This window comes from Pseudophryne corroboree, chromosome 1, assembly GCF_028390025.1.
Source record: "Pseudophryne corroboree isolate aPseCor3 chromosome 1, aPseCor3.hap2, whole genome shotgun sequence".
In the NCBI taxonomy this organism is placed as follows: Eukaryota; Metazoa; Chordata; class Amphibia; order Anura; family Myobatrachidae; genus Pseudophryne; species Pseudophryne corroboree.
In genome coordinates, this window is record NC_086444.1 from 884,278,635 (window position 1) to 884,305,438 (window position 26,804).

A 26,804-nucleotide genomic window follows, 5' to 3' on the forward strand; every position below is an offset into this window, starting at 1 on the left:
TATATAAATTAGATACAACTTAAACTGCACAGATGTACATATATAATCAAGTTAATTATTCAGTCTGTATTCCACACACCCCTCCATACAGTAGTTTTGCTTATTATTAGAATATTTATTTCATTTGCTAACTCCAGAAGTGTCGTTACACACCTTGCCTCAATATGCGACGTATGGTACGAGTAAGCTTTGCAAAGTGCCTTTTTTTGCATCTTTTATTTGTGCAAATGTGTGTCTTATTTGCAATGTGATATAACAAAATGGAGTTTCCTTCACAAAACTGCAGTGATTAATTTGATATGGACATCCCTATATCTTTGTGTAACTGAGTCTGAATCTGTATGCAAAGAACAATGGGGAAACAGCTGCGGACAATATATCGTAGCATTCTGTATACAGATTCAGACTAGTCGCTCACAGATATAGAAGTGTGGAGTATTAACAGACTCGTGAAGTGGTTTTGTCACATCTCATTGCAATAAACAAGCACATTCATGCAAAAGGGATGCAAAAAAGACACACGGTGCAATCCGATTTGCATGGGACTTGGCGCGCCGAGAAGGGATGGTTGGTGCGGCTGTATGAATAGTGTATGAGGACACATTTGTAGATGTTTAGTGATTGTCTTATTAGAACATAACTAAGCATTGTTTATTGTTTTCAACACATATATGTAAACTTTATTTTTCTATTCCTTTATTGGTGAGACAATTAATTTTATTGCTCATAACAGGCCTATGGAAATCATCTATCCATTTTAGATTTAAATGTTATGTAATGAATTTAACATACATAGGGGCATATGCAATTTTTTTGCTATTTTTAGGGCGAATGGAGATTCGCCCTATGCAATATTTTCGCCTAGGCGAAAAATGTGACAGGGGCAGAAAATACGTGGATCAGCGAATCCACTTGAATTCCGTCAAAAATGTGGGCAATTTTTCACCAATTATGAGGCATTTTTCGCCAATTCCTTTTCACTTAAAAAAAGAAGGTGAAAAGGCATTGGCGAAAATGCCTTCAAAACTGCCGAAAACGGCCCTAAATGATTACTCGTGGGGCAAAATCATTAGCTCCGAAATGTGATCGGAACTAATTGCATACGTCCCATAGTCTTGTACTGCGGTCATTTCTGAGCACTGTATTTTTCTGTTGTTCGTCATTCGTTGTGTACACACTGGACAAGAGTAGCGAATATTTGTGCCTGATATTTATTTTAGCTTCATAAACACGGTTATTATTTGTACACAAGCTGCTCAAGTTGTTTGGAGGCAGCTACGAGATAGGTTGGGTGATATCATAACGGTTTATTAGGATTGGTGAGATTTGTGTATGCCTGAAGTGCTCGGAGGATGAGAATATGTCAGTGAAGACGGGTATGATGAAGAGGTTTGAATGCATGCAGTTAGGGAGAGAGAAAGGAGAAGATGAGATGGAATAGTGTTAAGGGGAGCAGGTTGTGAAATGAACAGATTAGATGTACTTTATTTCTGTTTATTAAAAGAATTAGTTTGCCACTGCTATTTCAGTGATATCCATCTGCCCTGCATTTCTGTGGAAATCACCTTAAAGCAGAGTAGAGTGCAATAGGTAAGAGGCAATTTGGTGATTGCCCCAGAACACTGTGTTACATGCTGCACACTCCAGCCACGCATCTCTGTGGGGAAGTGGTTATATAACTGTTTTACTGGGGCTATCTATTGTCAGTCTTGGCCAACCATTCCCCATCCCACCACAATCATCACATTCTTGACATCATGGTGATTGACAAAAGTGGAACAATTTATGCCTAGGAACAAGATAAGCCCCAAACACTTTGACGCAGTAGGTTTGTCCGGTTCAGGGCAGTAGAAGTATACGCTACAGGGATAAATAAAATGACGTGCTGAAAAATAAAGACAGATTACTTTACCTCGAGCTGCAGATAGTAACTAAAGTAATAATAATATACTGCTGCTGTCAATCAGAACTTGCAACTTGTTCCTTCAAGCTACAATCACTAGTGACGGCTGTTCTTTAACTGTACTATGCATTTTGGTAAATGGAGATACGAAGAAATTGTTCACAAGTAGCACAGTAAATTCAAGTATTTTCATGATAATGTGACACAATAAACAGAATGAATATCAAAACAAAGACCTAGCGCTAGTTAATAATATAAGTCTAAGCATTCAGCGGAGTAGCATTAACAGTAGGGAATTAGAACTTTCTACTGTAAGTAAATATATTTTGTAAAAGGGACACATCACTGGTTTTCATTATCAAGTAATTAGATATAGGGGGGAGAATAAACAGTCAATGAAGATGAGTAAATATTGAGACAGCCTAGCTGGCCTATGATATGATTATATACTGTACAAGACACAACGAATGACTGAACCTTGCTGTGTCTCATGTGTCTCTTATGGGTGAGCACAGAGGAAAAACAGCATTATCTTGGACACGTTATCCTGTGGTTAACTGATGTGCTTCCGATTCCATAGACTCAGTAGATAATACTACAAAGTACAAACGTGCTAATATGCAAAACTGCAGCGGAACTATAGACTCATTTTAACTGCCAACACTACAGCATACATACAGCTTCATTTTATCAGGATGTAGTCATTAGATCGACAGTAATAAAGCTGACATTCATAATGTCAACAAAACAAGGGCCAGTATTTACTAAAAATCCGAGTTTGGCCGATTTGCGTTTTTTTTTCTAAGTCCCAATCCGGGAATTCACTAAGCACCAATCTCGGCAGTGTCTGGTCTATTCGTAATGGTTTGAATGACAACCTTCCGAAATACGAATGAATAGACCATCGGTCAAACGCGGCTGTTATTTCATAGAATACGGGCACTCACTATTCATTCGTATTTGGGTGTTAGTTTCTGAGTGCTCAAGTGCGGGTCTGTTTTGTTTCGATTCGTTAAAAAAAGCAGCAAAAAAATAGACCTGCTTTTTTGAGTCGAGTTTGGATAACCATGCACGGATCAGTGAGATCTGTGCATGGTTATCTATGGGAAAGGGTCTGTTTAGTGTAAAAACAGAAAAAAAAAATTGCGTGGGGTCCCCCCTCCTAAGCATAACCAGCCTCGGGCTCTTTGAGCCGGTCCTGGTTGAAAAAATATGGGGGGGAAAAATGACAGGGGTTCCCCCATATTTAATCAACCAGCACTGGGCTCTGCGCCTGGTCCTGGTTCCAAAAATACGGGGGACAAAAAGCGTAGGGGTCCCCCGTATTTCTGAAACCAGCACCGGGCTCCACTAGCCAGGTACATAATGCCACAGCCGGGGGACACTTTTATACTGGTCCCTGCGGCCCTGGCATTACATACCCAACTAGTCAACCCTGGCCGGGGTACCCTGGAGGAGTGGGAACCCCTTCAATCAAGGGGTCCCCCCCCTCCAGCCACCCAAGGGCCATGGGTGAAGCCCGAGGCTGTCCCCCCCATCCAAGGGCGGCGGATGGGGGGCTGATAGCCAAGTGTGAAATTGTGAATATTGTTTTTAGTAGCAGTACTACAAGTCCCAGCAAGCCTCCCCCGCAAGCTGGTACTTGGAGAACCACAAGTACCAGCATGCGGTGGAAACCCGGGCCCCCTGGTACCTGTAGTACTACTACTAAAAAAATACCCCAATAAAAACAGGACACACACACCGTGACAGTACAACTTTATTACATACATGCACACCAACATACACACATACTTACCTATGTTCCCACGAGGCTCGGTCCTCTTCTCCATGTAGAATCCTAGGGGTACCTGTGAAAAAAATTATACTCACATAATCCAGTGAAGAATCCGGCCTTTGAATAATCCACGTACTTGGCTAAAAAATAAAACGCAAACCCGACCACGCACTGAAAGGGGTTCCATGTTTACACATGGGACCCCTTTCCCCGACTGCCAGGACCCCCCCTGACTCCTGTCAAAGAGGATCCCTTCAGCCAATCAGGGAGCGCCACGTCGTGGCACCCTCCTGATTGGCTGTGTGCTCCTGTAGTGTCTGTCAGGCAGCACACGGCAGTGATACAATGTAGCGCCTATGCGCTCCATTGTAGCCAATGGTGGGAACTTTGCGGTCAGCGGTTGACCGAAATTAACCTCACCGCTGACCGCAAAGTTCCCACCATTGGCTACAATGGAGCGCATAGGCGCTACATTGTATCACTGCCGTGTGCTGCCTGACAGACACTACAGGAGCACACAGCCAATCAGGAGGGTGCTATGACGTGGCGCTCCCTGATTGGCTGAAGGGACCCTCTTTGACAGGAGTCAGAGGGGGTCCTGGCAGTCGGGGAAAGGGGTCCCATGTGTAAACATGGGACCCCTTTCAGTGCGTGGTCGGGTTTGCGTTTTATTTTTTTGCCAAGTACGTGGATTATTCAAAGGCCGGATTCTTCACTGGATTATGTGAGTATAATTTTTTTCACAGGTACCCCTAGGATTCTACATGGAGAAGAGGACCGAGCCTCGTGGGAACATAGGTAAGTAAGTGTGTATGTTGGTGTGCATGTATGTAATAAAGTTGTACTGTCACGGTGTGTGTGTCCTGTTTTTATTGGGGTATTTTTTTAGTAGTAGTACTACAGGTACCAGCGGGCCCGGTTTTTCACCGCATGCTGGTACTTGTGGTTCTCCAAGTACCAGCTTGCGGGGGAGGCTTGCTGGGACTTGTAGTACTGCTACTAAAAACAATATTCACAATTTCACACTTGGCTATCAGCCCCCCATCCGCCGCCCTTGGATGGGGGGACAGCCTCGGGCTTCACCCCTGGCCCTTGGGTGGCTGGAGGGGGGGGACCCCTTGATTGAAGGGGTTCCCACTCCTCCAGGGTACCCCGGCCAGGGGTGACTAGTTGGGTATGTAATGCCAGGGCCGCAGGGACCAGCATAAAAGTGTCCCCCGGCTGTGGCATTATGTACCTGGCTAGTGGAGCCCGGTGCTGGTTTCAGAAATACGGGGGACCCCTACGCTTTTTGTCCCCCGTATTTTTGGAACCAGGACCAGGCGCAGAGCCCGGTGCTGGTTGATTAAATATGGGGGGACCCCTGTCATTTTTTCCCCCATATTTTTTCAACCAGGACCGGCTCAAAGAGCCCGAGGCTGGTTATGCTTAGGAGGGGGGACCCCACGCAATTTTTTTCAGAATTTTAAAGACTTTAATCAACTTTTTAAGGTACACAATGAAGCCCTGCACGGATCTCACAGATCCGGCCGGGATTCCTTGTGTTTTTTCAGGCAGTGTTTTACTCATCACTCCCGTAAAACACTGCCTGATATTACGAATCACATTGACATCGGAAAAAACGAATGTGCAAAACTCGGCAGCTTAGTGAATGATCGTATCAGGATTCAAAAAGTTGCAGTAAAATGCACCCGATACCATTCGAGTTCAAACACCCTTCAAAACGGCCAAAACACGAATATTAGTAAATAAACCCCAATGTCGGCAGTTACAATGTCAACATTGTCAAAATGGCAATAGGTAGCATGTCGACATTCTCAGAATGCCGACATGTGAAATGCCAACATTGGCAGAATGTCTACATTTGGGTTAGGCTGCAGGACAGGAGAGTTAAAGTTTGGTACTAGGGGGAGGTTAGGGTAAATCCAGGTACACACTAAATAATGTGTGTATCTGGCCAACAGCACGACCAATGTAACAATATATTGACTGTGCTGTACACATTGGACAATGTATCGCACGATCGCGCAATATATTGTAAACAGCTGCATTCACCTGCATCTGGTTGTTGCCAGGTTAGCCCCGTTGGGCGTGTTGTTGACCCGGCAAATGACCCGTGGGAACATGCTATTGCCAATACACACTAGACGATGTGCCCATTATGTCGAACTGATGCGCTGGATTGGACAAAATACCGCCTAGTGTGTACCCAGATTTAGGCTACAGGGAAAAAGTTAGGGTTATGTACTAGATGGGACAGGGGTTAGGGTTAGGGATAAGGGATTTAACAGGTATACTTGCTGGAACCCCGGTGATCTGAAGACACTGCCAGAACTGACAGTCATCTGACCGCTTGGACCTGGAAGCTGCCGGAGGAGATGCTGCCATCCCCGGGAGCTGTAAATGACCACTGGGCCACCACGGACAATATGTTGACATTCTATTATGTTGACATTTCATCAGTGCCTACATGATGAATGTTGACATATCATACATACTAGTCTCCCAGAATATCCATGCTTTGTTGCCATGTGCTCCATTTTTTACACAATCAGAGCAGACTACCAGATGTAGTAATATGGACCAACCCATTTGCTAAAGCCGAAGATTCACACGCAGATTTTTTGGGAGAATGGTGGTAGACCATGAATGTGGGATGCTCAACTCTACTACTCTGTCTAACATTATATCTTTTATTAGGCTTCATTTACTAACACTGCATGTAGGGGTGCAGTGAAGTATAGCAACCAATCAGCAAACAGCTTTTATTTATCAACTTCTTCAATACTTAAAGTAACATTAGATATAGAAACATTCAATTAATAAATGAACTTAATTAAATTTTAGGTACATAATTCTTTGCAATATGATTGGGCATCGTGCACTTCGGTAAGTTACGACCCTAACCAGCAATTATGTGATACCAAGATAATTACAAATAAAGGTTACCATAAACTAATGCTGGCCATAGATCAGACCAACTTTCCTCCAACCATCCAACTGACCAACCGTCCAACTTAAATACTGCCCCACACACCTAAACAACTTTTTTTTTTATATATTCTTTATTTTGGTTTTACAGAAAAAATTAGGACATTTTCAAGAGTACAACAAGTCGTACAGTGTAGAAATACATGGGTTAAGGTAACTGTAAAATATAAAACATCCAACATCTACACACTAAACAAGACAGGGGTTAGAGGGGGGAATGGGAATAGAAACGGGGGGAAATGGGCAAGCTAATCAGTCTTTATTAAATATTAGCGCGGGTTCCACGTAGCGAGGTGTGATACACAGATAAACGGCATCATGTTGAGTCTAGTGGGATCTGGTCTTTGTAGGTAGAGGTAGACTTAAACTCTATCCAAGAGAACCACGTGGCAACATAATCGGCACGTGAGTCAAGGACAGAGTGAAAAATATCCTCCATCGATCTATAGAATTCTATCCGCTGAAACCATTCCCATATTTGAGGGGGGGCCCGGGACTTCCAATGGACTGGCACTACAGCTCTCGCTGCGTTATTGAGATGTTTGAGAAGGGAATGTTTATATTTTGCCAGTGGGATTGTAGTGTGGGAGAGCAACCAGAAGTCGATTCCAGTAGGCGCCTGAAACCCCAGGATCTTGGAGGATATTTGAATTATTTGGTTCCAAAAGGTGGTGATCAGGGGACAGTCCCACCATATATGAAGAAGGGAGCCACATTCTTTCCCACACCTCCAGCACAAGGGGGATACTGAGGGATAAAACTTATGAAGAAGGGAAGGGCAGCGATACCACCTGGTAAGAAGTTTATACTGTGTTTCAATAACTTCTAAGCTAGTAGAACAACGGGACATAGCTTCACAGTGCTTCTGCCAGTTGATGTGTATACCTCTAGGTATGAGATCTGCATCCCATTTCGCGCAGAAAGCCGGGTTACCGGTGTAGCGACCATGCAGTAATATCTTATAGATACCTGATATAACATGTGAGGGTTCAGAGGATTGGGTGCACATTGCTTCAAAAGGGGTAAGACTACCAGTCAGTGTAGTAGCTGTCCTATGAGATAAAATAAAATGGCGAGTTTGGAGATAGAACCAGAAGTCAGTCGCAGGAATATCAGTTCCCTCTCTAATGTCATTGAAAGCTTTAATCTTCCCTCCAGAGAGCAAGTGTGTTATTCTAGTCAAACCTGCCCTGTTCCACCTAGTGGGCACACCCCCACCCATGCCTGGTCCAAACAGTGGGTTGTCAAGGAGTGGGAGAAGCAGAGAAGTTGATGAGGAAAGACCCATTTTGAATCTCAGTGTTCTCCATAGAGCCAAGGTGGGCCCAACCGTCAGGTGCGAAGAGCGGCCAATGGATCCAAGCCAGGGTACTGCCTGTAAATGCAAACCTGAAGAGCGTTTCTCCAAGTCAACCCACCGCTTAGAGCCGGCATCAGGCCGTGACCAATCCAGGACCCTATTCAAAATTGTAGCCTGATAGTATGCCGTAATCATGGGCAGCTGCTGGCCCCCTTGAGATTTCTTTAAGAATAGGTAGCAGTGTTTAAACCTGGGTTTTCTGCCGTTCCAAACAAAGTGGCTGATTGCTTTGTGCGCATTTGCCAAAAACTGATGGGGGAGCTTTAAGGGAATAGTTTGGAAAAGATAAAGTAGTCGTGGTAAGATATTCATTTTTACAATGTTCATACGGCCTAGCCAGGAGAACTTCTGTTGGAGCCACTGTGACATTTCCTTACGCAGTTTTTGCAATAAAGGAATATGGTTCAGAGTGACAGTGGTCGAGAGGGAGGAGGGGATCAGAATACCTAGGTATTTAATATGTGAGGGGTGCCAGGCAAATGGGAATGATGTTTTTAGAGACGAGACTAAGTCTGTGGCGAGAGAGATACTAAGAGCCGTTGATTTAGCATAATTAATCTTGAAATTGGATAATGCTCCAAAGCGTGTAAATTCCTTCATAAGTCCAGACAGGGAAACAGCAGGGTTTGTAACTATCGCTAAAAGGTCGTCCGCAAATAATGCAAGTTTATGTTCGTTTCCGCCCACCCTCAGGCCAGTGATATCCGGATTTTGTCTAATTGCTCTTGCCAGAGCTTCCATACAGATAACATATATCAATGGTGACAGCGGGCATCCCTGTCTAGTCCCATTAGAGATGACTATCGGGTCAGATAGTATTCCGTTTACCCGCACTTGTGCTGAGGGTGTTCGATATAGCGCCAATATTTTTTGCAGGAACACCTCTCCCAGGCCCAACCGACGCAGCGCGACCTCCATAAAGACCCAGTCAATGCGGTCAAAGGCTTTCTCAGCGTCTATGGAGAGAAGCATCATGGGGACCTTAGCGGTGTTCGCATGGGCAATCAAGTCAATCACTCGTATGGTGTTGTCCCTCGCTTCTCTACCACGTACGAAACCAACCTGATCCGGGTGCACTACTGTTGGAAGCAGCTGACACAGGCGATTCGCCAAGAGCTTAGCATATAATTTAAGGTCAACGTTAAGGAGGGAGATTGGCCTGTAATTAGATGGTAATGAAGGATCTTTTCCGTCTTTAGGGATGACCGTGACATGGGCCTCCAGGGACTGGTTTGAGAAGGGGATCTGTGGAGAGACCGCGTTACATGCCCGGAGCAGGAGGGGGAGAAGTTTATCTTGGAATGCTTTGTAATAGGATATGGGAAAGCCGTCAGGACCTGGGCTCTTTCCAGACGGGGAGGATTTCAGAGCGGACAGCAATTCGTCGGATGTAAAAGGGATGTCAAGGGCCTCAATTATAGCAGGGGAGAGGGACGGGAATTTAATCTCTTCTAGATAATCCTCTATTGCCTTCCCATGTACCGACTGCTCACACTGGGAGCGCTGAGAGGTCAGATTATAGAGTTTCGTATAGTACGTATGAAAAATCCCAGCCATCTTGTCGTCAGAAGCATGGGGGACACCAGAGGAGTCCTTAATCTCTCTGATATAAGTCAGGGATCTTTGGGCACGAAGGGCGCGGGCAAGAAGTTTCCCAGGTTTATTACCCCATCTGTGGAACTTGTGTCGACAGCAGCGAAATGCCCTACGAGTGCCTTCGTCTAGCAAGCCATTAAGAGAAGATCGAGCGTCTTGCAATTCTGCTAACACGTCTGAAGTTAGCGTGGATTTATGAATGGATTCCAGCCGTTTAATTTTAGTAAGTAGGGCTTCTCGACATTCGTTTTTTTGTTTTTTAAGGAGGGAGCCCAATTGGATACACTTGCCCCTAATCACACATTTATGGGCTTCCCACAGCGTCACTGGGGAGACTTCATTAGTCATGTTAAGAGCTATATAGTCCTCAATGGCACTGTCCAGTTGGGCTCGGCAGTCTGGGTCTCTAAGGAAATGCTCGTTGAAGCGCCAGCGCCATTGACGTGGGGGGGGACAGCGCCAGGACAGGGTAACAGTTATTGGGGCATGGTCAGATCCGACTATTTGACCAATTGTGGCATCTACTAGAAAATCGAGGGAGTTATGGTCAATAAAGATATAGTCAATACGGGTATAGGAATTATGTGGGTGGGAATAAAACGTGTAGTCTCTATCTTTGGGGTGGAGCAGGCGCCAGGTGTCCATTAACTGAAAATCATGCAAAATTGACTTGAAGCGTCTAACATCAGTCTTAGAGGATCTAAGTGCTCCAGTTGAAGTATCTAGAAGAGGCTCCAATGCCCAATTAAGATCACCTCCTATCACTAATACCCCTGTCAAAGATTGTTCTATCAACTCCAAGGCCTCCCTCATAAAGCGAATCTGACCCTGATTAGGAAGATAAAGGTTAACAAATGTAAAAATTTGTTCAGCAATGGTAGCCTTCACCATCAGGCCCCTCCCATCTCCAATAGGGATTTCTAACACATCCTGTAATCTAATATGTTTGGCAAACAGGATTGCAACTCCCTTGGCCTTAGCCCCAGAGAAATCATTATAATATCCCTGCGGGAAATGACGAGAGTGTAGCTTCGGAGAGGCTCCTTTTTTAAAGTGCGTCTCCTGAAGGAACACCACGTCCGCTTTGTCGGTGTGTAGAGAGTGTAGGAGCCGGGACCTCTTCTCAGGGATATTGAGGCCTTTCACATTAAACGATACCAGCTTTAAGGTAGCCATATTGGTCTGATGGTCGTGGGTACCAGCATTGCTGGTTCGCTGTGATACCCATGTAGTCTTACGAAAAGAGCAGCCGCCCAGAACACCTTATCTAAATAAGGGGAGGGGGGTAGGAAAACACAAGAGGGAGGGAGGGAGGGGGGTAACAGAGACTTAAAGAGATAAAGACAACTGCTGCTGTCAATGCAACAGCAATACTCTGCATCATTAGTCATGGGAAACCAGAAAAGGCCCATGATCTACGAATGTATAGCAGAGCAAGGGGGGGGTCTGGGGGGAACCGGGACACACCATCATAGGTAGCATTGTGATATAAACAGTACTGTTCAATGCTAATCAGTGGATATAATAGTTCTAGTAAGGGAAAGACTAGATCGGTAAATTGTAAGAACCCAGTAGGGCAGTAGGTCTATGGGGGCAAGACAACGAAACAGGAATCGGTAGTCCAGTATAAAAATGGTAACCTAGAAACCAGGAAACAAACACATAAGCCAGGGTATTATAATGTGGTAGGGGGTATCAATACGTAGGCATCTATGAGTGGTAATCGCGTGTTTGAGTAACCGTCAGAGTAGACTATTCAACCTGTATCGAAAGAACAGCGTAAAAGAGAAAACAATATATCACTATTCAATAAACATATCTACTAGTCACGCGTCTTTATGGATCTTAGCCGGAACTCTTGTCCGGTCCTGTCATCTCATGTCATCTGTGGTATTCGCAGCATCAGGCACAGGTGGGGGCTCTCCGGATGTGTCATTCCGCCGACGCCTCCGAGTATTACGGACTTTTTGCCATCGCTCCCTTTGGGGTGGAGGAGCCAGTGAAAGTTCAGACGGGTCTAGCCAATTAGGGAGGGTCGGGGCCGGGATATCTAGAGCTAAGCAGAAGTCCTTGACGCCATCATACTCCTGCAGAACATAAAGGGAACCTTTATAGGTCACTTGGATAGATATTGGGAAACCCCAGCGGAATTTGATGTTACGGCTTTTAAGTTCATCTGTGATGGGGCGAAGTATACGCCTCTGCTGTAAGGTAGACCACGAGATGTCCGGGAAGATTTGTATCCTCTGGCCCTGGAAAATAATGTCCGGTGCTCGTCTAGCTGCTCTGAGGATCTCCTCTTTCTCTTGAAAGTAGTGGAGTCTGCAGATAACGTCTCGGGGTCGTTCCGTCGGCGCTCCTCTAGGACGTAAAGCCCGATGTGCTCTGTCAAACACTATCTGGTATTCCGAGTCCATCTCCAAAAGTTCATTGAATATTTTGGTTAGGGCAGACTCAAGGTTTTGGGGTGCTACGTCCTCAGACAAACCTCGTATTCTTAGGTTATTCCGGCGACCTCTGTTATCTACGTCATCGAGTCGTCGACCCATGGCTACCAGAGAAGACGACTGCCGAGAGATAAGATCGTGAAGGTCTGAAATTTTTGTATCCGTCTTCTCAGCGCAACCTTCTAGTGTTGCTACTCTATCTGCGACTTGCGTGATGTCCGACTGCAAGGATGAGAGACGGGTCTGGATAGAATCCTGTATTCGTTGTTCCATGGATTGAAGGTCCTGCCGGGTGGGCAGGGACCGCAATGTGGAGAGAATCGTAGATAAGTCTGAGGATTCCACCACGGGAGAAGATGGCAGAGGGAGAGCAGATTTCTCCCCAGCCGTCTTGTCTGCCATAGCTCTGGAGGGCAAGGAGGACGAGGAAGGAGTGGTGGAAGTAGGAACAGGTGTCGGCGGTCGAAATAGCGTCTGAAAGGCCTTGGTTCGGGATGAGTTGGCTAAGGCAGATGACCTTTTTTTGGTAGACCGTCTGCCCGGCATGAGGCACGATGCTAGGCGTGATCGGAGGAGGTTATCGTCGAGCTGGGCATCCACGTACAGGTGCGGGTGTCATTACGCGCGTTCCCCCCAGCGTGGCTTGATCAGATCATTGTAGTTTAAAGTCCAGGTACCATAGAGCGAAGGGTTAAGTATCGTAGTTGGAGAGTGTCGGCATATCGTTCATCCATCTTGATGCTTTCCTAGCCTCTCTGCCAAAAAAGTGAGGTAGTATAAGAGAATCTGGGGAAAGGGGTGCAGTTTCAAGATTCGCCACAAGAGGGAGCTCCAATCCCAGCAGCAGTATAGAGAGGTGAGGCTGACTGCCTGCTTCTCAGCTAGCAAGAGTGCTGGGCAGTTTTTAATATGCAGATACAGGGGGGCCCATAAGACTGGGGTGTTGTCCCCACATATAATTAGTCTCCTGACTATTTTAGTTTGCAGCAGGGTATTATAGATGCAGCCCAGGACGTATAGGGGGCTGAGTGGGCATGCAGCCCATAGCTAATATGGCGGCGTCGGCTTCACTTATGGGGCCTCCGGGACTGTGTTTTCTAATGTGTCCCTGGAGTGGCCCGTAGCATTGGTGGCAGTGTAAGATATTCCCCAAGCAGCCAGGACCAGGAGGCTGAGCGGGCGGCTGTGTCCAGCGCACCTACTCTCGCGGTCGCGCCAGTTCCTGTGCTCCGCCGTCACCCGGCGCCGATCCCCAGGGCCCCGTTCCAGGCCGCACAGCGGGGCAGAGGGTCCCCCGTCGGGCTCGTCAGGCAGAGGACGTGCCACGGAGGTAAGGCAGGGACGGGGGAGCACTCAGGCGTATCGCTCTGTGCGGGAGGGAGGATGGGGGACACTGACCCGGTATAGTAATGGCCGCCAGGCCTCCGTCAGCTCCGTCCCGAGCGGTGAGTCCTCCACGCCGTGCAGAGGCGAGCAGCCAGCAGCAGGGAGGTTTCTTCTTCTGGCGGCGTGTATAAGGGAGCTCCGGGGGGAGTCAGCAGCCCGAACTGTGGGTCCCGGTGTCACGTCTGGAATGAGAGGGAAATTGAGGTCCCGGCTTCTGTGTTCCCCGCAGGCCGCAACCCGCAGGAGCAGTGAAAACTGCTCCCCGATTCCGCGGCACCCCAGGGGGGGACAGCAGGGGGGACAGCAGGGGTAAAGCAAGTACTGGGGCAGTTGGAAGAGGGCAGGAAAGGAATATATATGTAATATATAGTTGTTGGTCCCAGGAGCACTCTCAGAGCACAACTGTCTCCTTCAGCAGCCAAGCCACGCCCCCCTAAACAACTTTTTAATCCAACCAGCCAACTCTTTCAGTAGGCCAGTCAACTTGTAATGTCACAGAAGTAGGAGGACAGTGTTGGCCTACTTCTGCATGTTTTTAATAAATTAATACTTGGGTTTTGTTTTTTTAAAGAAAAAAAAAACTTTTACATGTCTATTATAATATGTTAAACTGTACCTTTTGTACTACTTCTGGACTGCCGGCCGGTGTCCGCCTACTTATCGTTCAGTTTCCCCCTACACTAGAACGATTAGTTGGGGAAAATAAAACCTGTCTGATTTTGCCAACTAACTGGGCAGACCATTTTTGGCCATTTTTCAGCCATGTGGGAGCAAATGGCTGATTATCATTTGCCCTGGAACGATATCCTCCTCTGTACGGCCAGCATAAAACATAAACAATGCAAATGACAGATTGTATATTGTACTTACTGAGGGGTTTAAGGATGTTGGAGCTGTGGTCATCTACATTTTCAGTATCAGATTTATCCACATCAGAATAGTTCTCTGATTTATCTCTCTCTTTTTTGTCTTTGTGGCCAGTTCTGCGTCTATGACGTCTTCTCCTCCTGAAACTCTTAGGAACATGAACTCCAATGTAGACGGTGTGATGACCTTGAAGAGAAATGTAAAAAAAAAACTGTTATAACAAATCATCCTGGCAATGTTATTGTACTGTGCCTATACAACCAAAATGGTTTTTTTTTTTAATATTTTATTATTTCTTTATTAACAGGTACTTATATAGTACCCACAAGACTGGGCAATAACAGACAGACATAGATGTAAGAGAGCCCACTTGCATAACATAAAATACAAGTTTCTTTAAAAGAATAAGCTATTAGTGACATTCACAAATACACAAAAGGCCTGATTCATGTGTCTAAGTAATTGCACAGCCACAAAGAAGTGGCTGTGCAATTCTGTGTCATTAAAATTCTAATGCAGCAAGAGGCACCTGTAGGAGGTAGACGCCTCCTGTCAGTATTAGCAAGGAACCATCCTCATCGCGACAGGGGGCTGAGAGCGACAATGCAAGACCTGTTCTGCACATGCGCAGAATGGGTTTTGCGCCTGTGTAGACACCCAAACATTTTATTTGTACGCAAACCATCAGCCAATGTCAGAACTGGAGATGTTTTATTTATCCATAAGGATAAATATCTTTAACTAGAGTATTTTAGCATACATCCCAACTGTCCCACTTTTGGTGGGACAGTCCCATTTACCTGGGATTCTCCTGCCATCCCACTCTTGGGAGGGGGATGCAATCACCACTGCAGAGCAGCATGTGAATACATGCCAAGCAATGTGCACGGCATATATTCACAGTGAAGTGAGAGCTGGGCACGCCCCCACAACGATGTGAAAGGGGACACGAAGCCACACACCCTTTCCATAAGGCTCTAGCCCTTTTTGGGTGCGCACAACTTCGGTGCATGCGTGATCTCAAATTATTGACCACCAATATTGGGAGGTATGATATTAGAGTATGAGCATATTTTATGTAATGGGCCATTCATTATTAGGAGTCTGATAGGGGTGGTCTTCAGGTTGCCGACTGTCGTGATCCCGGCGCACAGTATCCCGGCGCCGGAATCCCGACAGCCGGCATACCGACAGATTTTCTCCCTCGTGGGGGTCCACGACCCCCCTGTAGGGAGAATAAATAGCGTAGCGCGCCACTGTGCCCGCAGTGTGGCGAGCGCAGGGAGCCCGCAAGGGGGTCATTTGCGCTCGCCACGCTGTCGGTATGCCGGCGGTCGGGCTCCCGGCGCCGGTATGCTGGTCGCCGGGAGCCCAGTCGCCGGCATACCATACTACACCCTCTGATAGGACCGCATAATATTCATCAAACTTCAAAATGGTGTATGCCTGCGAAAACAAACTCCATCTTCAGATGGCGTTTGTTCTCAGAGCTCCGTTCCGTTTCATGGGGAAGAGTTTCGGGGATGCGATGCGGTATCTGAGTGGATCCCTCTGCCACCTCCTTACTGTGTGATCGGCGACTCAGGTCACCTCAGGTCACACATGCACAAAAGCTGACAATGGGGATTGTCAGTAACATTGCTTTTCGGAGCAGTAATCGCAGCACCAGAGCAACGCTGAATTGCTCCGGTAATAAGTATCCCTTACCGCAATCTTCATCATCGGGAGCCAACCAGCCCCTGATGATGAATAAGGCCCTTTGTATCTTATATATTTATATATTACACAATATTTTGTCTATTATAGGCATAACAATAGACGTGGGTAACCTTTAGAGAGAGGTGATTTTTGTGGCACGAGACATACATGTATGGGGTGGGGGTGGGGGGGTTCAAATAGTTCCAGCAATTTTGGAGCTATCAAATTTACCCTCCAGCATATTCAACTGCGGCCCATTTTTGCCCTCGCCAATGCATTTTCACTTTTTTTTATATGAAAAGGCATTGGCGAAAAATGCCTCGAAATCAGCTAAAACGACCTGCGTTTTCGCCAGCACATGGCGAAAAAACTGCACTTATTGAATACCCACCATAGGAGTAAATTTACTATTTTAAAGCTGTCACATCTTCAGCAGTTTCGGATGCTGGATTTAAAGAGTTAATACTACTAAATAACCCTTGGAACCTCAAAGATGTTCAGTAAACATTATATTAATTTCTTATTCTGTGCAAATAAGATGTAACGTAGTTGCTTGAAATGATATAAAATTACTGAGTGGAATAACTTTTCGCAACTATAACTGAAAATAAGAAAACAATGAGCATTAGATACGATCATCTGGAATAGCTCCAAACCGTTTCAGTTGAGCTATTTGTAACAAATTGTTCTCATGAGAAAGCATTACTTTATACTACAGTAGATAGGAAGTATGCTGGCACACACTAGCAAAAAAAGAAGTGTTGATTATTTCCTGAAAGTCATGGGGAGGAGCCGGACAAAAACTGACCTCAGGCTAAGAAGTGATACACTCACATATGTGCCCCTGCTTTCAAGGATTCTACTGTCTTTATTCAGTTGGGTAACTGTGAAGTCACTAAGTAGTTCTGCAAAAATAAATGCCCACAGCACTGAACACTGGTGGTAATTCAGAGTTGATCGCAGCACCAAATTTGTTAGCAGTTGGGTAAAACCATGGGGGTAATTCTGAGTTGATCGCAGCAGCAAGTTTGTTAGCAGTTGGGCAAAACCATGTGCACTGCAGGGGGGGGGGGGGGGGGGGGGGGCAGATATAACATTTGCAGAGAGAGTTAGATTTGGGTGGGTTATTTTGTTTCTGTGCAGGGTAAATAATGGCTGCGCTTTACTTTTACACTGCAATTTAGATTGCAGATTGAACACACCACACCCAAATCTAACTCTCTCTGCACATGTTATATCTGCCTCCCCTGCAGTGCACATGGGGGGTAATTCTGAGTTGATCGCAGCAGGAACTTTGGTAGCAGTTGGGCAAAACCATGTGCACTGCAGGGGAGGTAGATATATTTCATATGCAGAGAGAGATAGATTTGGGTGTGGTGAGTTCAATCTGCAATCTAAATTGCAGTGTAAAAATAAAGCAGCCAGTATTTACCCTGCACAGAAACAAAATAACCCACCCAAATCTAACTCTCTCTGCAAATGTTATATCTGCCCCCCCCTGCAGTGCACATGGTTTTGCCCAACTGCTAAAAAATTTCCTGCTGCGTTCAACTTGGAATTACCCCCATGGTTTTGCCCAACTGCTAACAAAGTTCCTGCTGCGATCAACTCGGAATTAACCCCCATGTGCATACCTCCCAACATGACCCTCTCCAGGAGGGACAGAATGCTCTGCTCCTGGACTTCACTCTTAATTTATGATTGCCATCACCTGTGCTGAAACACCTTTCTTATCCATTAACCTGTTCAACACAGGTGATGCCAATCATAAATTAAGAGGGAAGTCCAGGAGCAGAGCATTCTGTCCCTCCTGGAGAGGGTCATGTTGGGAGGTATGCATGTGCACTGCAGGTGTGGCATAGTAAAATAGTATTTGAGGTTGAATAGAGGCAAATTGCCCATCGTGTTCAATCTGTTTTAAGTTGTGATGATTCTACATACTTTCTGAATAATGTTTTATGGCTAGTTAGCTACTATAACTCATGTTACCCCCGGATTAACCACGTTGATATTTTAAGTATTATAACCTAGGATAGCTTTTTCATTCAGAAATGTATCCATTCCTTTTTTAAATCCAATTACCACCTTCCCTGGCAGGAAATTCCAAATCCTGAATTCCCTAACAGTGAAGAACCCTTTCCTCCGTTGCGTTCGGAACTTTCTCTCCTCCAGTCGCAGCCAGTCCTAAACATGTCCTAAACTGTGTTCTTTTAATAAATAATTCCTCTGATAACTCCTTGTGATGTCCCTTTACATATTTGAAGATATTAATAATATCTCCTCTTAGGCGCCTCTTTTCTAGTGTATACATATTCAACCTAGTAAGTCTTTCCTTATAGTCCAGTCCTTCTAGGCCTTTAATCAATTTAGTAGCTCGCCTTTGAACACTTTCGAGTTCACTGATGTCTTTTTTATACAATGGTGCCCAAAACTGAACACAATATTCCAGGTGCGGACGTACCAATGCCTTTGACAGCGGCATGATTACATCCGAGTCCCTTGTCTCAATTTCCCTTTTTATGCACGCTAGCACCTTACTTGCCTTCTTTACTGCGTTTTGACATTGTGTATGGTTATTAAGCCTATTATCAATGAATACCCCCAAATCTGTTTCCAACTCTGTTTCCCCTAGGCGTTCCCCATTTAATATGTAGGATGCAAGTTTATTTTTAGTCCCAAAATGCATAACCTTGCATTTGTCTGTATTGAACCTCATTTTCCATTTAGACGCCCAGAGTTAAAGTTTAGATAGATCATTCTGCAAGGACTCCATATCCAATTCTGAATTAATTACCTTACACAGTTTAGTTTCATTTGCAAAGATTGACACTGTGCTTTCCAGGCCTATTTCTAGGTCATTGATAAATATGTTGAACATTAGTGGACCGAGTACGGACCCTTGTGGTATTCCGCTGACTACTGGGGACCAGGTTGAGGACTTCCCGTTGACCACTACTCGCTGTACCCTGCTATCCAACCAGTTGCTTATCCATGTGCAAGTAGTTTTTCCTAGGCCAAGCTCCTTTAATTTGATCATCAGTCTCCTGTGAGGAACTGTATCGAAGGCTTTTGCAAAATCTAGGAAGACCACGTCCACAGCTTTTCCTTGATCAAGATTATTGCTCACTTCCTCGTAGAAGCTAATTAAGTTAGTCTGACATGACCTGTCCCTCACAAACCCATGCTGGTTCTTGCTAATAATCCTAGCGGACTGTAGATACTCCTGTATGCCGTCCCTTAGAATTCCTTCCAATATTTTCCCCACTATAGATGTTAAACTAACTGGTCTGTAGTTTTCTGGAAGATTTTTGGATCCCTTTTTAAATAATGGCACTACCTCAGGCTATTCGCCAATCCTTCTGTACCATGCCTGATCTAATTGAACTATTAATATATTTATTGGGTTTTTTCCACAAAAGAATAGAAAAACAATGCAGTGCAGTACAATACAAAGTGCAGATGAAATATATGCCTGGTACAGATAGGCAACAGAGGGTAAGAGTAAGCATTGAGAGCCACCACTGACGCCATGGGTAAATTTAAACAGCGTGGGAAACCGTGGCAATGCAACTTCACACCATCAGTAGCACTTATTGTCAAAAGTCCAGACCCAAAGTGCACTATACAGTATAAAATCTGCACACTAATACATTAATACATACTAACGAAACTAATAATACAGCAACAGAGAAAGAAAGAAAGAAAAAGAACAGAACAACAGAGACATGGATATGAATTTATAGGGGGGAGGAGGTGGGGGGGGGTTGTAGATGCTAAAGCCCGTGAAGCACGGCACACACATATAAGTAGCGAAGGGACCGTCCCGCTCCGTACCAATGGGAAGGGAACGAGTGTCACCTAGGGGCCAGAAGGGGGTTATCACCAATAGGAATACATAATTTTCTATAAGCATCCCAACTAAGTGAGTCAAATATTTTTAGAACGTGGAGTTGTTGGGGAGATGGCAGAGAGTCAATATACGGTCCCCACTTCTTGTAGAAACGCAGAGCTTTACGGTCAAGGTCTGGGAGAGTAGATTGACGCTCAAAATATAACGTAGTAGTAAGAAGGGACTTGAGGTTAGCAATAGAGGGGGAAGTTCTATATATCCAATGGTTTAAAATCAATTTCTTTCCCAAAGTCAGCAAAACATACAGAAACGGGACATAATGAGCTTGAGAGGGGGGTAAACACCAGGCTGTAGTGTTAAGGCCAAGGAGCGCTGCTGGGTCCAGAGGGAGCACAATCTGGAAAGTAGATCTTACATACCACAGTATCTTATTCCAGAACCTTTTAATCTTTGGACAGTGCCAGAAATTGTGCATAAAAAGGGCATTCGGTGCTTTACACTTGATACAGTGTCCAGAGTCTGTAGAGACCATATATTTATGCTGTCCTGGGGCAATATAAGCCCGATGTAAGAATTTAAAGTGGATTTCCTGAAGCTGAGAAGAATGCAGGGCTTTCAGGATAGAGGGGAGGGGGTAAAGGAAGCAGTTCACCTCCGGATCCCAGGACCACTCACTTGACCATTTAGATAACATAGGGGGCCAGAGAACATCAGGCTTGCTAGGTAACATATCCTGGTACAACCAGCTGACATTGTATGAAAAAGAGTCGGTAACGTGACCAATAAGTGGGACAGAGGGTCCATCCTCCGCTCGTGCACAGGAGGGATGGGGAGAGATTGTACAAAATGACGAACCTGGAGAAACATAAAGAAATCAGATGAGGGCACACCGTGTCTCTCGGCTAATTCCGCGAATGACAGCAAAAGTCCACCCGGGTCAAATACGTCACGAATAAGGGCAATGCCCCTAGACTTCCACGCAAGGAATTTGGTGTTGTCAAAAGGTGGAGTGAAACAGGGGTTTCCGCAGAATGGAATAAAAGGGGAATATTCTGGGTTTCGGTGTAGAGCTTTGTTAATGGCTCCCCAAGAGCGGTAAGTATCCCAAAAAAGAATATTAGAACGCGCCAGAGATGGGAGGAGGGGTTTTGTGGGGTGTAGCAGCGCTCTGAGATCGTAGGTATATACAAGATCTTGCTCTACATCATAATTAACATATGAGGAGGTGCCTAATAGCCAATCTGAGATATATCTAAAATTCACAGCCCGGAAGAATGCTAAGAGGTCAGGGACAGCCTTAGCGCGAGGAATCTTAAGCTTAGGAAGGGAGATCCGAGATCTCTTATGGTTCCAAAGGAATTTAGAAAACAGTTTATCATATAACAATAAATTTTTGCTAGGGGGCTGGATAGGGATCATCTGGAGGAGATAAGAGATTTTAGGGAACACAATGCTCTTCAGGATGGCTACTCTCCCTAATAAAGAGAAAGGTAGAGAGGACCAGGTGGACAGCAACTGTGACACCCTGTTAAAAACCTCTGTATAGTTGGCTGAATATAAATCTGAGATATTCACTGGAAAATATATACCCAAATAATAAGAATTTACTTACCGATAATTCTATTTCTCGTAGTCCGTAGTGGATGCTGGGGACTCCGTCAGGACCATGGGGAATAGCGGGCTCCGCAGGAGACAGGGCACATCTAAAAAGCTTTTTAGGTCACATGGTGTGTACTGGCTCCTCCCCCTATGACCCTCCTCCAAGCCTCAGTTAGGTACTGTGCCCGGACGAGCGTACACAATAAGGAAGGATCTTGAATCCCGGGTAAGACTCATACCAGCCACACCAATCACACCGTACAACTTGTGATCTGAACCCAGTTAACAGTATGATAACAAAACGAAGTAGCCTCCGAAAAGATGGCTCACAACAATAGTAATAACCCGATTTTTGTAACAATAACTATGTACAAGCATTGCAGACAATCCGCACTTGGGATGGGCGCCCAGCATCCACTACGGACTACGAGAAATAGAATTATCGGTAAGTAAATTCTTATTTTCTCTAACGTCCTAGTGGATGCTGGGGACTCCGTCAGGACCATGGGGATTATACCAAAGCTCCCAAACGGGCGGGAGAGTGCGGATGACTCTGCAGCACCGAATGAGAGAACTCCAGGTCCTCCTTAGCCAGAGTATCAAAATTTGTAAAATTTTACAAACGTGTTCTCCCCTGACCACGTAGCTGCTCGGCAAAGTTGTAATGCCGAGACTCCTCGGGCAGCCGCCCAGGATGAGCCCACCTTCCTTGTGGAATGGGCATCCACATATTTCGTCTGTGGCAGGCCTGCCACAGAATGTGCAAGCTGAATTGTACTACAAATCCAGCGTGCAATAGACTGCTTAGAAGCATGAGCACCCAGCTTGTTGGGTGTATACAGTATAAACAGCAAGTCAGACTTTCTGACTCCAGCCGTCCTAACTATATATATATATATATATATTTTTAGGGCCCTGACCACGTCTAGTAACTTGGAGTCCTCCAAGTCCCTAGTAGCCGCAGGCACCACAAGAGGTTGTTTCAGGTGAAAACGCTGACACCCCTTTATGAAGAAACTGGAGACGAGTCCCAGTTCTGTCCTGTTCAAATGGAAAATTTTAATATGGGCTTTTGTAAGACAAAGCCGCCCATTCTGACAATCGCCTGGCCGAGGCCAGGGCTAACAACATGGTCACTTCCCATGTGAGATATTTGTCAACAGCATGGTCACTTTCCATGTGAGATATTTCAAATCCACAGATTTGAGCGGTTCAAACCAATATGATTTTAAGAAATCCCAACACTATGTTGAGATCTCACGGTGCCCCTAGGGGCACAAAAAAACTGTATATGCAATACATCCTTTACAATCTGGACTTCAGGAACTGAAGTCAATTCTTTCTGGAAGAAAATCTACAGGGCCGAAATTTAAATGTTAATGAACCCCAATTTGAGGTCCAAAACACTCCTGTTTTCAGGAAGTGTAGAAATCGACCTAGTTGAATTTCCGTCGTGGAGCCTTCCTGGCCTCACCCACGCAACATATTTTCACCACATGTGGTGATGACGTTGTGCGGTCACCTCCTTCCTGGCTTTGACCAGGGTAGGTATGACCTCTTATGGAATGCCTTTTCCCCTCAGGATCCGGCATTCAACCGCCATGCCGTCAAACGCAGCCGCGGTAAGTCTTGGAATAGACATGGTACTTGCTGAATCAAGTCCCTTCTTAGCTCCCCAGGCCCTTAGTCCTCTGTGAGCATTTCTTGAAGTTCCGGGTACCAAGTCCCTCTTGGCCAATCCGGAGCCACTAGTATAGTTCATACTCCTCTATGTCTTATAATTCTCAATACCCTGGTTATGAGAAACAGAGGAGGGAACACATACACAGACTGGTACACCCACGGTGTTACCAGAACATCCGCAGCTATCGCCTGAAGGTCTCATGACCTGGCGGAATACCTGTCCCGTTTTTTGTTCGGGCGGGACGCCATCATGTCCACCTTTGGTCTTTGCCAACGGTCCACAATCATGTTGAAAAACTTCCCTATGAAGTTTCCACTCTCCCGGGTGGAGGTCATGCCTGCAGAGGAAGTCTGCTTCCCAGTCGTCCACTCCCGGAAAGAACACTGCTGACAGTGCTATCACATGATTTTCCGCCTAGCGAAAAATCCTTGCAGTTTTCACTGCCCTCCTGCTTCTTGTGCCGCCCTTCTGTTTACGTGGGCGACTGCCGTGATGTTATCCCACTGGATCAATACCGGCTGACCTTGAAGCAGAGGTCTAGCTAAGTTTAGAGCATTATAAATTTGCTCTAAGCTTATTTATGCGGAGAGAATTCTCCAGACTTAATCACACTTCCCTGGAAATTTTTTCCTTGTGTGACTGTTCCCCAGCCTCTCAGGCTGGCCTCCGTGGTCACCGGCATCCAATCCTGAATGCCGAATCTGCGGCCCTCTAGAAGATGAGCACTCTGTAATCACCACAGGAGAGACCCCTTTTCCTTGGATATAGGGTTATCCGCTGATGCATCTGAGGATGCGATCCGGACCATTTGTCCAGCAGATCCCACTGAAGAGTTCTTGCGGAAAATCTGCCGAATGGAATTGCTTCGTAATAAGCCACCATTTTTACCAGGACTCTTGTGCAATGATGCACTGACACTTTTCCTGGTTTTAGGAGGATCCCGATTAGCTCGGATAACTCCCTGGTTTTCTCCACTGGGAGAAACACGTTTTTCTGGACTGTGTCCAGAATCTTCCCTAGGAACAGTAGACGTGTCGTCGGAAAAAGCTGCGATTTTGGAATATTTAGAATCCACTCGTGCTGTCGTAGAACTACTTAAGATAGTGCTACTCCGACCTCCAACTGTTCTCTGGACCTTGCCCTTATCAGGAAAGCGTCCATGTTTCTTTTAAGAAAAATCCTCATTCCGGCCATTACCTTGGTAAAGACCCGGGGCGCCGTGGACAATCCAAACGGCAGCGTCTGAACTGATAGTGACAGTTCTGTACCAGGAACCTGAAGTACCCTTGGTGAGAAGGGCAAATTTGGACCTGTAGGTAAACGTCCCTGATATCCAGTGACATCATATCGTCCCCTTCTTCCTGGTTCGCTATCACTGCTCCGAGTGACTCCATCTTGATTTGAACGCTTGTATGTAAGTGTTCAAATATTTCAGATCTCACCGAGCCGGTTGGCTTCAGTACCACGATATAGTGTGGAATACTACCCCCTTCCTTGTTGTAAGAAGGGTACTTTGATTATCACCTGCTGGGAATACAGCCTGTGAATTGTGTGAGGGGGAGACGTCTCGAATTTCCAATGTACACCTGGGATATTACATGTAGGATCCCGGAGTTCCCTTGCGAGTGTTGCTGAAACTCTTGAGATGACCCCCTACCGCACCTGAGTCCGCTTGTACGGCCCCAGCGTTATGCTGCGGACTTGGCAGAAGCCGTGAGGAGCTTCTGCTCCTGGGAATGAGCTGCTTGCTGCAGTCTTCTTCCCTTTCCTCTCCCCCTGGGCAGATATGACTGGCCTTCGCCCGCCTGCCCGTATGGGGACGAAAGGACTGAGACTGAAAAGACTGTGTCCTTTTCTGCCAATATGTGACTCGGGGTAACAAAAGGTGGATTTTTCAGCTGTTGCCATAGCCACCAGGTCCAATGGACCGCCCCTTTATACGGCAATACTTCCATATGCCGTCTGGAATCTGCCTCACTTGACCACTGTCGTGTCTTCGTCTGGCAGATATGTACATCACATTTACTCTTGATGCCAGAATGCAAATATGCCTCTGCGCATCACACATATATAGAAATGCATCCTTAAAATGCTCTATAGACAATAAAATCCTGTCCCTGTCAAGGGTATCAAAATTTTCAGTCAGGAAATCCGACCAAGCCCCCTCAGCGCTGCACATCCAGGCTGAGGCGATTGCTGGTCGTAGTATAACACCAGTATGTGTGTATATACTGTTATGATATTTTCCAGCTTCCTATCAGCTGGCTCCTTGAGGGCGGCCGTATCTGGAAACGGTAACGCCATGTTTTTTATAAGCGTGTGAGCGCCTTGTCCACCCTAAGGTGTGTTTTCCAACTCGCCCTTACTACTGGCGGGAAAAAGGGTATACCGCCCATAACTTTCTGTCGGAGGAACCCCACGTATCATCACACACTTCATTTAATTTATCTGATTTAGGCAAAACTACAAGTAGTTTTTTCCCACCCTACAAAATACCCTTATTTGTGGTACTTGTGGTATCAGAAATACGTAACACCTCCTTCATTGCCCTTAACATGTAACTTGTGGCCCTAAAGGAAAAATACGTTTGTTTCTTCACCGTCGACACTGGGGTCAGTGTCCGTGTCAGTGTCTGTCGACCGACTGATGTAAATGGGCGTTTTTACAAGCCCCTGACGGTGTCTGAGACGCCTGGACCGATACTAATTTGTCCGCCGGCTGTCTCATGTCGTCAACCGGCTTGCAGCGTGTTGACATTATCACGTAATTCCATAAGTAAGCCATCCATTCTGGTGTCGACTCCCTAGAGAGTGACATCACCATTACAGGCAATTTTCTCCGTCTCCTCACCAACATTTTCCTCATACATGTCGACACACACGTACCGACCTACAGCACACACATACAGGGAATGCTCTGATAGAGGACAGGACCCACTAGCCCTTTGGGGAGACAGAGGGAGAGTTTGCCAGCACACACCAAAAGCGCCATAATGTATATAACAACCCTAGAAGGTGTTGTTTCTATATATGGGCTCTTAATATATAATTATATCGCCAATTTATGCCCCCCTTCTCTTTAACCCTGTTTCTGTAGTGCAGGGGAGAGTGGGAGCCTTCCTCACCAGCGGAGCTGGTCAGGAAAATGGCGCTGAGTGCTGAGGAGAATAAGCTCCGCCCCTTTCACGGCGGGCTTTTCTCCCGGTTATTAGGAAAACTGGCCTGGGTTAAATACATACATATAGCCTTAATGGCTATATGTGATGTATTTATTTGCCTCTAAGGTACTCTATATTGCTGCCCAGGGCGCCCCCAGCAGCGCCCTGCACCCTCCGTGACCGAGATCCGTGAGCCGTGTAGCAACAATGGCGCACAGCTGCAGTGCTGTGCGCTACCTCTATGAAGACTGAAGTCTTCTGCCGCCTGTTTCCGGACCTCCGTTCTGCCGTTCTTCAGCGTCTGTAAGGGGGATCGGCGGCGCGGCTCCGGGACGAACCCCAGGCTGACCTGTGTTCCGACTCCCTCTGGAGCTCAGTGTCCAGTAGCCTAAGACTTCAATCCTCCTGCAGGCAGGTGAGTTGCAAGTCTCTCCCCTAAGTCCCTCGTTGCAGTGCTCCTGTCGCCAGCAGGAGACACTGATTAGAAAC

The 26,804-nt window shown here is 45.9% G+C and overlaps 1 protein-coding gene across 10 annotated transcripts in view; it reads right to left on the reverse strand.

The window, feature by feature from the left end:
- SLC4A4 (solute carrier family 4 member 4) overlaps positions 1–26,804 on the reverse strand; it is a 393,000-nt gene that overhangs the window by 242,192 nt on the left and 124,004 nt on the right. For all 10 annotated transcript variants that reach the window (XM_063920111.1, XM_063920108.1, XM_063920104.1 and 7 more), the window contains exon 3: positions 14,331–14,513. In XM_063920111.1, the coding sequence (XP_063776181.1) occupies positions 14,331–14,513 (183 nt within the window). The remainder of the gene's footprint in view (positions 1–14,330; positions 14,514–26,804) is intronic.